General features: G+C 37.1%; 1 protein-coding gene across 1 annotated transcript in view; it reads left to right on the top strand.

Annotated features, from left to right (window-relative positions):
* The first annotated feature begins 512 nt into the window (after nt 1-512).
* Nucleotides 513-14361, top strand: part of LOC117418112 (uncharacterized) — a 48231-nt gene continuing 34382 nt past the window's right edge. The window contains exon 1 of the mRNA XM_034030718.3: nt 513-944. Coding sequence (XP_033886609.1) covers nt 866-944 — 79 coding nt within the window. The 5' untranslated portion in view covers nt 513-865. The remainder of the gene's footprint in view (nt 945-14361) is intronic.

The following is a 14361-nucleotide window of genomic DNA, read 5'->3' as shown; positions in this document are numbered from 1 at the left end:
GCTTTCGGTGTATCACAGTATCTGAGAGTCAGGTCAAATACAACATTGTTTTTCGATGTCAAAATGTTACAAAGTAAACAGACAGCAAAAGAATATATTCCCATTTTTAAATAGCCCTATATTAATAATTTGATTCCTATTCTATCTTAAAACATTCTGAACCCAGCATTCACATAGAGTACACTGCTTAATCCAAGCTTCTAGTGTCCTGTGTGTTCTTACAATTTGGCCATTCGACCTCCCCTGTAAATATTTCAATTCAGCACATGATGATTTTTACAGACAAGCGTTTGTCTGAAAATGAGATGTATATCTCAAGGGTTCTATCCTGGTTAAATAAATACGTTTGAAATCCGAATTTGGGAGGTTGATAACTTAGGTAACTGCAACCCATCAAGCCCCATCCACTACCCACCCTGATTTCTTACCTTGGCTTATTAACTGGCATTCCACAGGGCTGCTCCCTTTATAAATCCCTACTGGCTGTTTGCCATTCACAGTTCAGCAAGCAACCTCAGAAAAGCAGAGCTGAGCAGCAGAGGGCTCAGTTCCCTCAGACGCTCGCACAGCACAGGACAGCACACTGCAGGGACTGGTAGCTCACAAGCCTGTGGACTGCTGAAGGATACAGAATGCAAATGAATATTTGTATTTGGACAACAGTAAAAACATACTGTTTTGACGTGACTGGGAGGGCTTTAGAATTCTAAGCTGGCTAAACCAAGTTTAATCTTTTAGCAGAAGATACTGAAGTGATTGAGATTATCCCCATTTACATTAGAGAAAGGCTCTGTGCTGCTGAAGAGTTTGCTGTCACTGAATTGTACTAACATTGCAGAGGACCAAGTTTGAAAGGATTATACAAATGAACCGGAGACACAAAAGAGCCAGCGTGATGTTCGGCTGGCATAAAACATTCACTAGTCTGGCTCCATGGAGAAAAGGTATGTCATTAAATACTGTTTACAGTACATAGCCTTGACTTCACTGTTGATACATGCCTTCAGACGCTTCATCAGTTGTCTGAGCTTCAATTACAGTATGTTTCTTCAGAGCTTACAGAAAGACTAGATGTTGTATATTTTGTCATTTTGTTCAAAGCTGAGGGTGTGTGCAAAATGTGAATGTTGCATTTACTTTATAAGAGACATGTAAAGGTACATTTTGGTCAAGGAGGAACATGTTAAGGCTTTTGAACTAAAGTGTATTTTAATAAAGTGCTTTTCTCATTTTTTTTTAAATTAAAATTAAAATACATACTGTCATAAACATTTCACAAAATTTTAACTCACACTTTTCTGCAAAGCCCAGAGATGTCTGGTAAAGCATGTTAATAAACATGCCAAACTATGATAAATGCATAGTATAATTGTGGTAAAACTATAACATTACTGTGTAAATGTACTGTGGTAAACTTTTTTTGGGGTCTTTTATATTGTAGATTAAACCTAATTGATAAACAATCCCATTCTAAATGTTAATTAGCTAAATACTACCTACATTCTAACTACTGCCCTCTTGTGGTAGCAACATCCTAAATAACAGAGACTGAGGCTAGTTTCCAAACTGACCAATTAGAGCCGGACAAAATATTTTGAAACGCTTGATATATGTAGTACACACTTTTTGGTCTGTCCCTTGCTTGACTGATTAATTTGTTATGCAAATGCCTGACATGCATAAAATATGTATCTCCCTGTTGTAAGTCGGTTTTAGTCAAGATAGGCAAGACAGCAGTTCTGACAAGCTTGATAGGGGGCTGACAGTAGGCACTCGGGTGGCAGGTATACAGTACTTGAGAGTTCAAATAGAAGGACAGCAAGGCTGCTTGAATGGCATGAGCTATGAGGACAGGTTAAAAGAATGAAATCTCTCCGCAGGGTTGTGGTCAACATTTGTTTTTCAATTCCAATTCCATTTCCAATTTCTTTTAAAAATCAATTCTCAATTCCAATGCCAATTTTCATTCCCTTTTAATCAGTTCCATCAGATCATTAATCAAAATTGCAATTAGCAGTATTCTGTTAAAATTAGCTTCTCACAGTGGCAACAATAAGGAATTGACCCCAACCCTGTCTCTCCAGCTTAAAGAGGATGAGAGAGGAATTAATTAGTTTATAAAATCCTCAATGGCATAGATAAACCCAAGTGACTACTTCAAGCATAGCACAGAAAGTAGGACGAGAGAGCATACATGGAAGCTGAGTAAAAGAAAGTTCTGAACAGAAAGTAGAAAGCACTTATTTTTAGTTATAAATGCATGGAATAGCCTACCAGGCTAAGTAGTTGGATCTAAAACAATCAGACCGTCTTGTTAAATTCCATACACTTGGGGGGGGGGGGGGGGGGGAGGCCACTTATTATTCCAAACGCTTATTTATTTCAAAAGGCAGTACAAATTACTAGGATCAGTCTCATATCCCTCCAGCACCCTAAAGCCTCACGTGCACCCTATTGACAGTGTTATGGCAGGTGTTCCTAATTTATGTCTCATCCCAGCGTTTTACACATAATAACATTTCTACTGCAAATCTACTGCATTTTGTTGAAATGATTTGGAAAGAGGAAAGGAAATACAGACCTTCACACCTTTGTTGTTTCTTTAAGGCAGCCCCAGGTGAGAAATGAATGTTTGCCTAAACATAACAAACAATCAATCCTGCTTATCCACTCAAGGGACTATCTTCGAGTCTGAAGTGATTTAACATGGGAAATGTGTACCTGGTGGTCTAGCAAGGTGGTCCTGCTATACTATGTCGCTTCTAAAACTAACAACCAACAATGTGTGAGATTTGCAAATAGCCTGTGAATGGGAAATGTTTATAGAAATGTATATGGTTCTACACGACAATGTACAACTCCAGTGTGTGATATCTCCAGTCAGTCATGCATGTTGTATTTTGGTCCTTATAGATGTTGCGTGTATTATTATGGTATGATGTCTTTATGTACATTTTGTAACTACAGTTTATCAAATAATAGGTGTGCTTAGATTATTAGCAGCAGTTTTCTTTTGCAATCTAATTCTTTTGTATGGTATACATGGATTAGGGAGTGGTTAACATGTAGAAAACAGTAGAAAGTACTGATTAGAGGAGAAACCTCAAAATGGAGCAAGGTAACCAGTGGTGTGCCACATGGATCAGTATTAGGTCCTCTGCTATTCCTAATCTACATTAATGATTTAGATTCTGGTATAGTAAGCAAACTTGTTAAATTTGCAGAGGACACAAAAATAGGAGGAGTGGCAAACACTGTTGCAGCATCAAAGGTCATTCAAATGATCTAGACAGCATTCAGACCTGGGCAGACACATGGCAAATGACATTTAATAGAGAAAAGTGTAAGGACTGCACGCTGGCAATAAAAATGTGCATTATAAATATCATATGGGAGATACTGAAATTGAAGAAGAAATCTATGAAAAAGACCTAGGAGTTTATGTTGACTCAGAAATGTCTTCATCTAGACAATGTGGGGAAGCTACAAAAAAGTCCAACAAGATGCTCGGATATATTGTGAAAAGTGTTGAATTTAAATCAAGAGAAGTAATGTTAAAACTTTACAATGCATTAGTAAGACCTCATCTAGACGATTGTGTTCAGTTCTGGTCTCCTTGTTACAAAAAGTATATTGCTGCAATGGGTATTGACAATGTCGACCCAGGGGACTTTTTTAACCTGAAAAAAGAAATAAGGACCAGGGGTCACAAATGGAGATTAGATAAAGGGGCATTCAGAACAGAAAATAGGAGGCACTTTTTTACACAGAGAATTGTGAGGGTCTGGAACCAACTCCCCAGTAATGTTGTTGAAGCTGACACCCTGGGATCCTTCAAGAAGCTGCTTGATGAGATTCTGGGATCAATAAGCTACTAACAACCAAACGGGCAAGATGGGCCAAAAGGCCTCCTCTCATTTGTAAACTTTCTTACGTTCTTATGTTCTTATAAACTTTGCTGGGACCTCGAGGGGGGCGTCACATTAGCCCTGACCCTCCCGGAGTGGGGGATGGGAAACCGGCAGGGATTGCTTCTCCTCATCGTGCAACAGTGAACCCTACTGGTCAGACACCGAGCACATTCAGAGCGGATAAGAGGCAGGGCTGGTCTCTGTTCTCCGGGATACGAAGCCACCTCCACCTCTCCTCTGGATTGCTTAGCGTAAAAGCGATTCTGGCTTTAGATCGGAGGACTCTCACACGCCCTCAGAACGTCTGTGCTGTGTGGGGACTCACTGTGGTGAGGAGAAAAAACATAACTGGACATTCCTAATTGGGGGAAAATGAATAAAAATAATAATTGGTCACTCTAAATTAAAAATAAATAAATACAAATAAAATCTCAGTATAATTAAAGATCATGAATATTGCTCTGAAGGGGCGGACATATATATTATATGTATGGTATATTCTGTTTTAATCACAATTCTCTAAGCTCAAAAAAGACATGAGGTTGGGTTTTTGTTAAGGCTGTACATTTACAGATTAACCCTTAAAACTTTTGGTGTATGGTTTCTTATAGTTTTATTATTTCAAATTCCCCACTCATTTCCACACTCAGTATTAATGTACAATGGTGCACATGAGTATCAAGTGATATATTTCAATGAAAAACCAATGCAAGACCCTCATACATCAGTACATTTTCAGTTAAATGTCTAGTGCCATTTAGGATTTCTGTTTACCAGTTAGACATTTAAACTTTTCACCTTTAGTTTTTTATGAGTATTGTCTTCTTCCTGAGCCCCTCAATAGAAGCTGATGATGCGGTAGCTGTCATTAACCAGCACACCACTGAACTATACAACAGTTTTAAGCATAGTCTGCATGACTTGTCTACTGAAAAACTCCCTTACTGATCCTGACCTGCTTTGAACATTTTCTCATAGAAGTGCCAATGCCTCCACAGACCCTTTTAAAGACACTGATCCCCAAATATTTGCAAGTTCAGCGCTCACTGCAATATGGCAAAAGCATTGTAAAGGAGAGTAAAGCATGATGCAGTAGCTATGCATGGTTAATCCTGTTGGTTTTAGGGTTTAATGTTAGACAGCTTTGCACAACTGAACAGTGTGTAGCTACTCTTATCTAGGCAGCACATTTCAGAACATTCCAGAACATGTTGTCTCGTGCATTGTAGACTGCTAGCTGAGAAAGTCTAAAGACATGGCTAACAGCATTAACTATGTATATTGTTCTTTTTAATTAAAACGTTCTGTATAATACGCTTGTGTACAGTGGCCCCTATCTCTTATGGTATAGGAGCACTTTGGGCGACAGAAACCTCACCCATAGGGCTTATAAGACACTCTTATACCATAAGAGACAGGGTCAACTGTACATAAACGTATATAATATGTAATATACAAACTACAGGGATATGGAAACGTAGGGTAACCGTCTTATTTCTATAAGTGTTTTTTCTTCTGCTTGGGTTCAGATGCATTGTATTTCACTTCTTAAATGTTTCTGTGTTTGCAAGGATTTGTTAATTCTGCCTCCATCTTTCCCTGTTGTTAGTTTTCTGTAGCCCACATTCCAAGTCTATCTTCCTTTCCTCAGCATGTCCTTGTTCATTTCCCAGTTGACTGATGCTGTCCAGAAACCAAGATTCTGCCTTGTCTTCACCTTAACGTGTGTTTTTACAGTCAACGAAATGAGATTCAAGTTGGATTCAAGTTAATCCAATTTATTAGAGGCACTATTTTCATGGTCAAAGAAATGAGATGCAAGTTGGATCCATGTATTATATTATGAGATATCACAATTCCACACGAATGTCAATGATAAGCTGAACGTGTCCTGAGTTTTCTTGCATTGTCCTTCCTGTAGCTTGCTATGATTCTTTCCCAAAACATATACAGTAACAATACACAATTAGTGCCATGATTTCGAATGCAGTTACATTTAACTAAAATTAGTATTTCCTATTGAAATGTAATTAAGTAATCCTCAGTTTGTGACATACTCTGGAAGTTATGCACTGAATCTTCAGTGCACACTGAGTATTCTCCCATGTATAGAACAACTTATCCCACTGAGAATTATCGCATGATAGAATAAGCTTAGTACAATATTCATTACAAAATTGGGCTTTGTTTTCATCAAAACTCTGACTTTTCTTAAGAGGTTTTAGAGTATGTTGGACTCAATTTCACAAAACTAAAGACTGTTTGAAGGAATGTTTTTTAATGTGTTTATTAATGTTCTCTCTGGTTAAACAGGGCTTTAAAAATGAGAATAAACCAATAAAACAGTCCTTCCCAAAACATTCCTTAAGAAAGTCCTCAAGGTTTTGTGAACAGGACCTAGTATCATGTTTCAGAACGCTACCTTAGATTCATTTTGAAGATGTTCTTTAAAAAAAATAGGACCCCCATCACATGCAGTACATTCCTTATTTATTTTCGGTATTGGTTAATAACATCATTATTCTGACTCTCAACTGATATGAATCACCACTTGTTTTTAAGTGTTACCAGACATATTGCTGACACTACAGATGGAAAAAAGCATTTCTGTCAAAACATTTGTCTACTTGACCCAGTTTCTTATAGCTCTGTGTATATTTTTACAATCTAACATAGACCTCATTCCACTGCCTTTTTTATTGTAATGTTAAGAAGTAGGTCAAAAGATCTTTTGAGTAAAACACAAGACAGATTCATACAGTTCAAGTGTGGTATTTAGATCATTAAAATAAACGCCCTAAGCATTTAAACTTACTGGAGGTACTGCATTAAGACAATTATACGAGACTCTCTCATCAGCATAAACTTTTTTTTTTTTTTTTGTTTTGCTTTTTAGTTTTCCGAACTTATTTATTTTCATTTTGCCTTATAAAAGTTTACCAGTAGTAAAATCATAATAAAGCATATTAAAAGCTTGGTAAAGCATAGATAAGCATTGCAAAGCTCAGGTATAGTAAAGCATATTTAAATTCAATGGAAAACAGCAAAATTGCGTTTTATGAGTTTGCTTGCCAGCACCCTATAGATTTGTATTGGAACCCTGTCTGAAATGCAAAACTCCCTTTGCTGCACATATGACATAATGACAAGGGGTAAGAAAAGGCAACAACATGTTTTTCAGGCCTTGGTTGGTTAATATCCCTACACAATTAAGTTATCTTACCTCTTGTAGATAATTATACAATTACAAAAGAAGCGAAAAAAGCAATGCTATCCAAAGTAGTAATCCTGAAACAAACCTTGCAGGGATAGAATTGGAGTTAATAGTGTTTAAACAGAAGTTGAGTCATGCATTCCAGAGATAAAACATTTAGCATCAGGAAGCAGATTTCGACATTTCACATTGAACTCATTTAAGAAACAAAGTATACGTATCACCCTCCACGTTTACAAATACAAAATCAGTCAGTAAACATGAAATATGCATTAGAACCTGCATGCCTATCATCTATATAAGTATATATCATGCATAGCTTTATTATATGTGATTCTCAAGATATAGCTATCTATAGCTCAGGCAGGCAGCTGTCAACACCATGAAAATGTGACCTACTTTCATGAGACCATCAATGTATAAGTACGTCACTGTGACTTAGATTCTGATACTCTTAAAGAGCAACTTGGTATGGAAATATCACGGTTTTATATCATGCATAACCATGCTATTTGCTATGATATTCCTGTATTTGCAATCTAATACATTGTGGTATAGTTCAGTTACACAGCAGCGGCACAGCGGTTAGAGTACTGTAACAGCACTGTGAAAGCAAAGGGAAGTCACACACACAAAAAAGGTGAAATGCACAGTAAAACCAGGCAGAAAGCTTGATAACAGCACAGCTATTGTGTACATTTTCCAGGGTAAACTCAAATTCAGTTATAGGTATACTGCAGTTTAACTACATTATGCTGCTATTTGGAATTATTATTTGTTTATTTAGCAGACACCTTTATCCAGAGCAACTTACAGAGACTAGGGTGTGTGAACTATGCATCAGCTGCAGAGTCACTTACAACAACATCTCACCCGAAAGACGGAGCACAAGGAGGTGATTTGCTCTGGGTCACATAGTGAGCCAGCGAGCGAGCCAGGATTTGAACCAGGGACTTCCTGGTTACAAGCCCTTTTCATTAACCACTGGACCACACAGCCTCCTATATCACTGAATAGTCTTTTACAAGATTTGGAGACATTGAAAACGACTTCTAGATGAAGCATTTGTGTATATTCAGCACCAAATAGTCAAATAATAAAGTGACAGCCGTGCGGTTTCAGCGTGCGGTTTTAGAACATTAATAAATACAGTAGTTTAAAAAAATTCCAAGCAGTTTTAAACTATAATGTACCAACAGCAAAATGTTAGGTTATAGTACTTTCACAAACAGAGCACAAGACATTAAAAAATACATATTTAATAACATGTTGGAGACTAGTCAACCTCTTTGACTATTGTTACCTCAATTATTTGTCAGATTAGTAGTGGTTTATAACCCTGTTGGAATATACCATTGCATTGTCACTGTAGCTTGTCATTTGTGTCCTACTGTAGGATCTCCATTACGTTTATACAACCTCTTGACCTGAAATACCGAGATCTAAGCAGCTAAACAAACACAATACCAAGATGTTCAGGATCATGAGCACACTACTCTATCGCTCTACAAGATACTAAAGCTGAGGGAACACAAAGCCACTTTCAGGAAGTGTGTCTTGAAACCTGGTTCCAGGAGACCAGGAGACCTAGTTTGAGGCAACTTTGCTGTATCAAACCCCAAGTCTCCCCTGGTTAGCCATGTATTGGCCCGAAACCCAGTCTCCTGAAACCGTTCCAAGACACAAAGTGGCACCGTGGTCCCTCAGCTTAACGCATTATGTAGTTGGCAGAATACTTCAACTTAAACTGCTTTGGTAGAAATATTTTTTACTTATTTGTAACTTATTTATCTAAGCTTATTTATGTAGAGGAGATTTCATTTGTTTTGAATATCAAGAAAAGTCCCAGAGGCTCAGCAAACAAACAGTATAGAACCACTTTCAATTAACAGAATCTAAAATTACAACCGTCTCAATTAAAACAAACAAATCAGTCACAGGTATCAAGTTTTACACTGGTATGTATGGACGTCTGTCTCTTAAATGTTTCTCCCTCTATATATTTTAACATGTAATTTAAATATAAAATAAACTATCACTGTAAATTCTGGTACTAAAAAACATTGTGAATGTGAATACTATATTTAAAGTTTATTTTGCCCGAGGAGTTTGTAATGGGTTGATGATACTGACATCAGCAAAAGACCCGTACTTTTGACTACACAGCTTGCTCTTCAGTTGATGCTTGTCTTTGAATTGTATGGTTTGCGGTAAGCATCCAGCCCTTCTATTCAGTTCAGTGGGTTGAGATGCCCATTCATTTTGAGTTGATTGCCACTCTCTTCTATACAGACTTTAACATAACATATAGTCTGGCAGCAGTGTGGAGTAGTGGTTAGGGCTCTGGACTCTTGACCGAAGGGTTGTGGGTTCAATCCCCAGTGGGGGACACTGCTGTTGTACCCTTGAGCAAGGTACTTTACCTAGATTGCTCCAGTAAAAACCTAACTGTATAAATGGGTAATTGTATGTAAAATAATATGATATCTGTATAATGTGAAATAATGTATAATGTAATATCTTGTAACAATTGTAAGTCGCCCTGGATAAGGGCGTCTGCTAAGAAATAAATAATAATAATAATAATAATTAACTACGAGCAGCTATAAAGCCGTGTCTTTGAGGCCTCAACAGCTCATTCAGCATTGTATTATATCATCTAGTGATGTAAAGTCAATGAACCTTCAAAGATATGCAGTTTTAAAAACAAATCTTTACATGAGAAGTTTGACAGCAACAATTTATAAGATAAAAAAACTCCTTTGTAAGGAATTCTGGAGATCTGAGTCAAGTAAATGTTTGACAATTCTTTCAATTCCTTTCAGATAGAAGTTTGCACAGTTTAATCATTTGTAAATATTACTGTATAGTCAATGTGTACACTGTCAAAAAAGTAATATTTAACAGCAGCTGGCTGCCAACTTTAACACTGTATGTACTGGATTTTAAGCATATAATATTGGAAAATATACATGGGAATGTGCACAAATTAGCAACCTGATACCTGAACCACACCGAATATTACATCTCAAGGACCATGTATCAGTACCGAGCCCTACTGAAATAGTGGAGCTTGTGAAAACCATGTACAACAGTAAAAGCAATACCAGACCCACCTACAGAAGATAAGTCCTATAGTACCTCCACAGTCTCTATAGAGGACACTGTTTATTATAATAAATAGGGGTGTGCTGCTACTCGCTACTCATACACACTCACACATTTTTTGGCAGGTATTCAATTAATCAATTAATTAATGTGTTAATTTCAAAACAAGAAAAGCTGTCCTTCCCTCAGTTTACAATTGAGTATCCATCAATGGCAATTAACTTCCGCATTGGCGGTTTTAAAAGCCGATGGGAAGATTATTTTCCTCTTTTCCGGGGCGCTGACATTTTTACTGCTTCACTGGCGTACCGAGGCTGTAAACTTAGTGAAACTGTGAGAGAGCTTTAAGTTCAACAGGGAGAGATGTAGTCCTAATGCTGAGCTGATTCTTATATCAAGCTGGTCTGAAGGAGGGAGTTTACTGTAACTCTCAAAACGAGTTTAAAATAGCATGTTTATGAAATGTGGAATTGTGTGAGGAACGCCACAATCAAAGCTTAGTGTACATGGGCTTTGTTCTCTTGATAAATGTAAAATCTAAACTTTTTTACATGCCAGCTGGAATTTCCGATGTAACCACCAAAGTTTAAAATGAAAAGGCTGTTAAAAAAATGTACTGATTTTCAAGTATGATAAAAAGAAAATGACAAATATTACATTATTATAAAACAGAAGCCATATGTACTGATTTTCAAGTATGATAAAAAGAAAATGACAAATATTACATTATTATTATAAAACAGAAGCCATTTTTCACTCTCAGTACAAGCACATTACTAGAAAAAAATAACTTAAAATAAAACATGGAAATTCACCTGGGGAATGAATATTGTATATAAATGACAGAAAAATTCAAAGAAACTGTGTAAAAAGCCGTATTTATTTTAGTGAACAAGGTTTGGGGAAAAACAGACATTTTTCTGTTTTAAGAAACAAAGAATATGTAAAAAATAAATTGTATGTGTGTCACAAAGACGGCCGGAGTGGGTGGCGTCAGACCAGAAGCAGGAAATAAACAGACAGGGAGGGGTGGTTTGGTGAAGCTGAGCGAATGCTTTCGATCAGCATTTAATTAAACAGAACAGAAAATAAAAGGTTTTAACACAAAACACGGGACACGGCACTTCACGACAAAAATAAAGAGACAAACAAAACGGACTATACAGTAAACAGACGGACAGACACACAAACAAACACGGTGAGTTTTAAATAAACAAGTATCGTGCTGGTCCTACCAGCACGTAATAGCAATTGATATTTAACCTAACTTTTATTTCTCCTTCTCTCTCACCCGTTCTCCACTCACGAACACCGAACCCTGAGTGAATGATGATGTGTCTATATATACTGTTGTGCTGGGATTCAATTACTAATTAATTATTCACTTGAATCCCAGCACGTGAATTAATTCTGTGCAACCCCGTGCTCACATATTACATTTAACCAGCACGTGAAGTGATTTGTGCCCTCCTCGTGCCTAAATACAAATCTACATTTTCAAATCACACGTGAAACACAGACCCATTTATATCCTGTGTACCAATGACTATACACCAACATTAACACACGCACGCAACATACAACACATAATATGCACACAGGGGCGGGGCACATTGCCACAATGTGTCAAAAATATTATCATCACAATAATATATGTCACTCATTGGTTTTGGATTGGTAATGGTAATTACAGCCCAAAAATAAACTCTAGACATACGATTGTGTGAATATATATTCAGAACCGTAAATTATTATGTTTGTATTATAGGATTCTTGGTCAAGAAAGTAAAGTAGAAATTGTACATCTTTTATATGCTGTCCAGTGAAATAATGTCTGTAAATAAGCCTGAAAACAAGTTTGCGAGCAGTAAACGTGAATTGTTGATTTTGGCTTACTCCTAGCACTGCCTGCTAAGCCTAAACAATCAAGGATATGGAAAAAACAGACACCCATTGTTTTCAGTAGACAATTACCAACACCCAGACAAAATAAAAAAAATTTAACTTAATGAGAAAAAATACAAGCATTGTTTTACACAATACCTACCAATTTCAATGCCGGTTTTCAAACTGTAATTTCCCATTAGATCATTGAGTGTACATTCAGTTTGAGGAAAGATGATAAACTCATTATATGGCACCCATTTATCCAGTCCTATATTTAATCTGGAAGCTGTGTAGTTACAAAGCACTTTACAAAGCACAGTTTTAAAGGTAGAATAAATACTGTAAGGTGTACAAAATTGAATTATTCTCTAACCCTTGGTGTTATTTGGTTTCCAGTACTTGTATTGTTTCTGTTTTTCATCACATCATTGAAACTAGCTCAGTACAGTTCAAAGCAACATGTTCTCTACTAAAGACCATTAGAAGAAGCTTCTAGTTCAGGGGGGGCCAGCCGCAGGGTGTTCTGGTTTCCGTTCCACCTGAGTTCTCAAATACTTTACTGAACCAATTATATTCTTAATTGGTCAACAATAATAATAAAAAAAAATTACAGGTCTTACCTGTTGATGATTGAAAGATACCCAGAAAATCTTCTGGATTGTGGCTCTTCAGGATCAGGGTAGGCCACACCTCTTGTTGGTTCCCCACAAAGGCTTTGTGCACCATTAATGTGAGACTGAGGTACGGGAGAGAGACTAGTTTCATTATTAGTCTCGCTTTCTACACCTGTGCAAGCTTCCCTGTTGACTGGTGATGCACAAGTTGAGTTGTTTGCTGCTGTTAGCTCATTCAGTACTAAATACACTTTTCTTTGAAAAAAATCAGAGCACATTCTGTATTTATGTACTTTTTATACATTACATTTAGACTCTATGGTATACTTAGGTCTCTCTTTGTATGTGTGCTGCACTATTGAGGTGTACCTGTACTGGCCCTGTGGGCACAAAGTGAATAAACTAGGTATACAATATCTGTAATAGGCTTTGATCTTCCATTTGACTATTGCATTGACAGTCAAGAACAGGTTTGCTGTGTGTAAGAAAAAGTAGTTGTTTTAACTCTGAGCTCACATTTTGCAACACCATTCACTGTTACCCATGTGGAAAAACAATGTACATGAAGGTTGCCTAAAATCCACATATTCAATTTTCTTCCTGTAGTCTGTCGGCAGTTGTGTAATAATATCTTATCCCTCAAATAAACTTCTGCGTGCTTTAAGTTCACAAGGCTTTAGGGTTTTGATTTTAAAGTTATAAAAGCAGTAACCACAATTTAAAGATCAATTTAAGGTGCATCTCAGTTGTTTGTTACTAGTTTTCTCAGCTTGTAATAATACTAAAAGAGACATAAAATCCCAAGTTTCAACAACACGTTTTTCTCCTTGTCTTCATTGTTTAAATTAGTTTTGGTTTACATTCTCATGTTCGAGGGTTTGGAGGTCTCCACCCCACATGATAAAGTGCAAAAATCTTTCAATGGTCAGATTAAGACCCACACATTAGACATTGACCTTATAAATGTTTGGACAGTACACTACTCCCTCGTTATTTCACGAGTCGATAATTCTCAAATTTGGCTAATTCATGATTAGACCATGTTGACTGAAAATTGTACATGTACTATACTCCCCAGTATAAGAGCTCTACATTAATTTACTGTTCTTAATATTTCACTATTTTGGCGTTTCACTAACACTGTATTAGTTTTGTAATAAGTAATAAAAAAGTACCCCCACCACCCCCCCCCCCCCCCCCAAAAAAAAATGATGCAATAAATCTTGATAATCGTGCCCCTGGATTGTTAGCTAACATTTTGTTATTGCACTTCCTGATAAAAGACAAAAGAGGGTTTGATAGAATGGAGTATAAACTGGTCTGATGAGTAATGGGAGACAGATTAAAAAGCTGCGCGTGATTTCCAATAATCAGAATACATGCTGTGATTGACACTCAGGGTATCGGGTGCCAGGCTGCAAGAAAGAGGAGATGTTCCATATGACTGCACTCCATATTGATATTAAACTGGAAAGCTGATCAAAGCGGGACTGTCAGTTTTGGGCCTTCGATAGTGACAGCCTGTGCTTACCCAGTGCTGCATGTTCCCATTCCTGGTAGCTCTATTACACCACCTGGTTGGAAGGAAGCGGTGATTGTACAGGAGATATCCTTGGAATGCAAAACC

This window comes from Acipenser ruthenus, chromosome 13 (genome assembly GCF_902713425.1).
Source record: "Acipenser ruthenus chromosome 13, fAciRut3.2 maternal haplotype, whole genome shotgun sequence".
Lineage (NCBI taxonomy): Eukaryota > Metazoa > Chordata > Actinopteri > Acipenseriformes > Acipenseridae > Acipenser > Acipenser ruthenus.
Note: the sequence above shows the minus strand (reverse complement) of the source record. Positions and strands in the feature narration are given on the sequence as shown.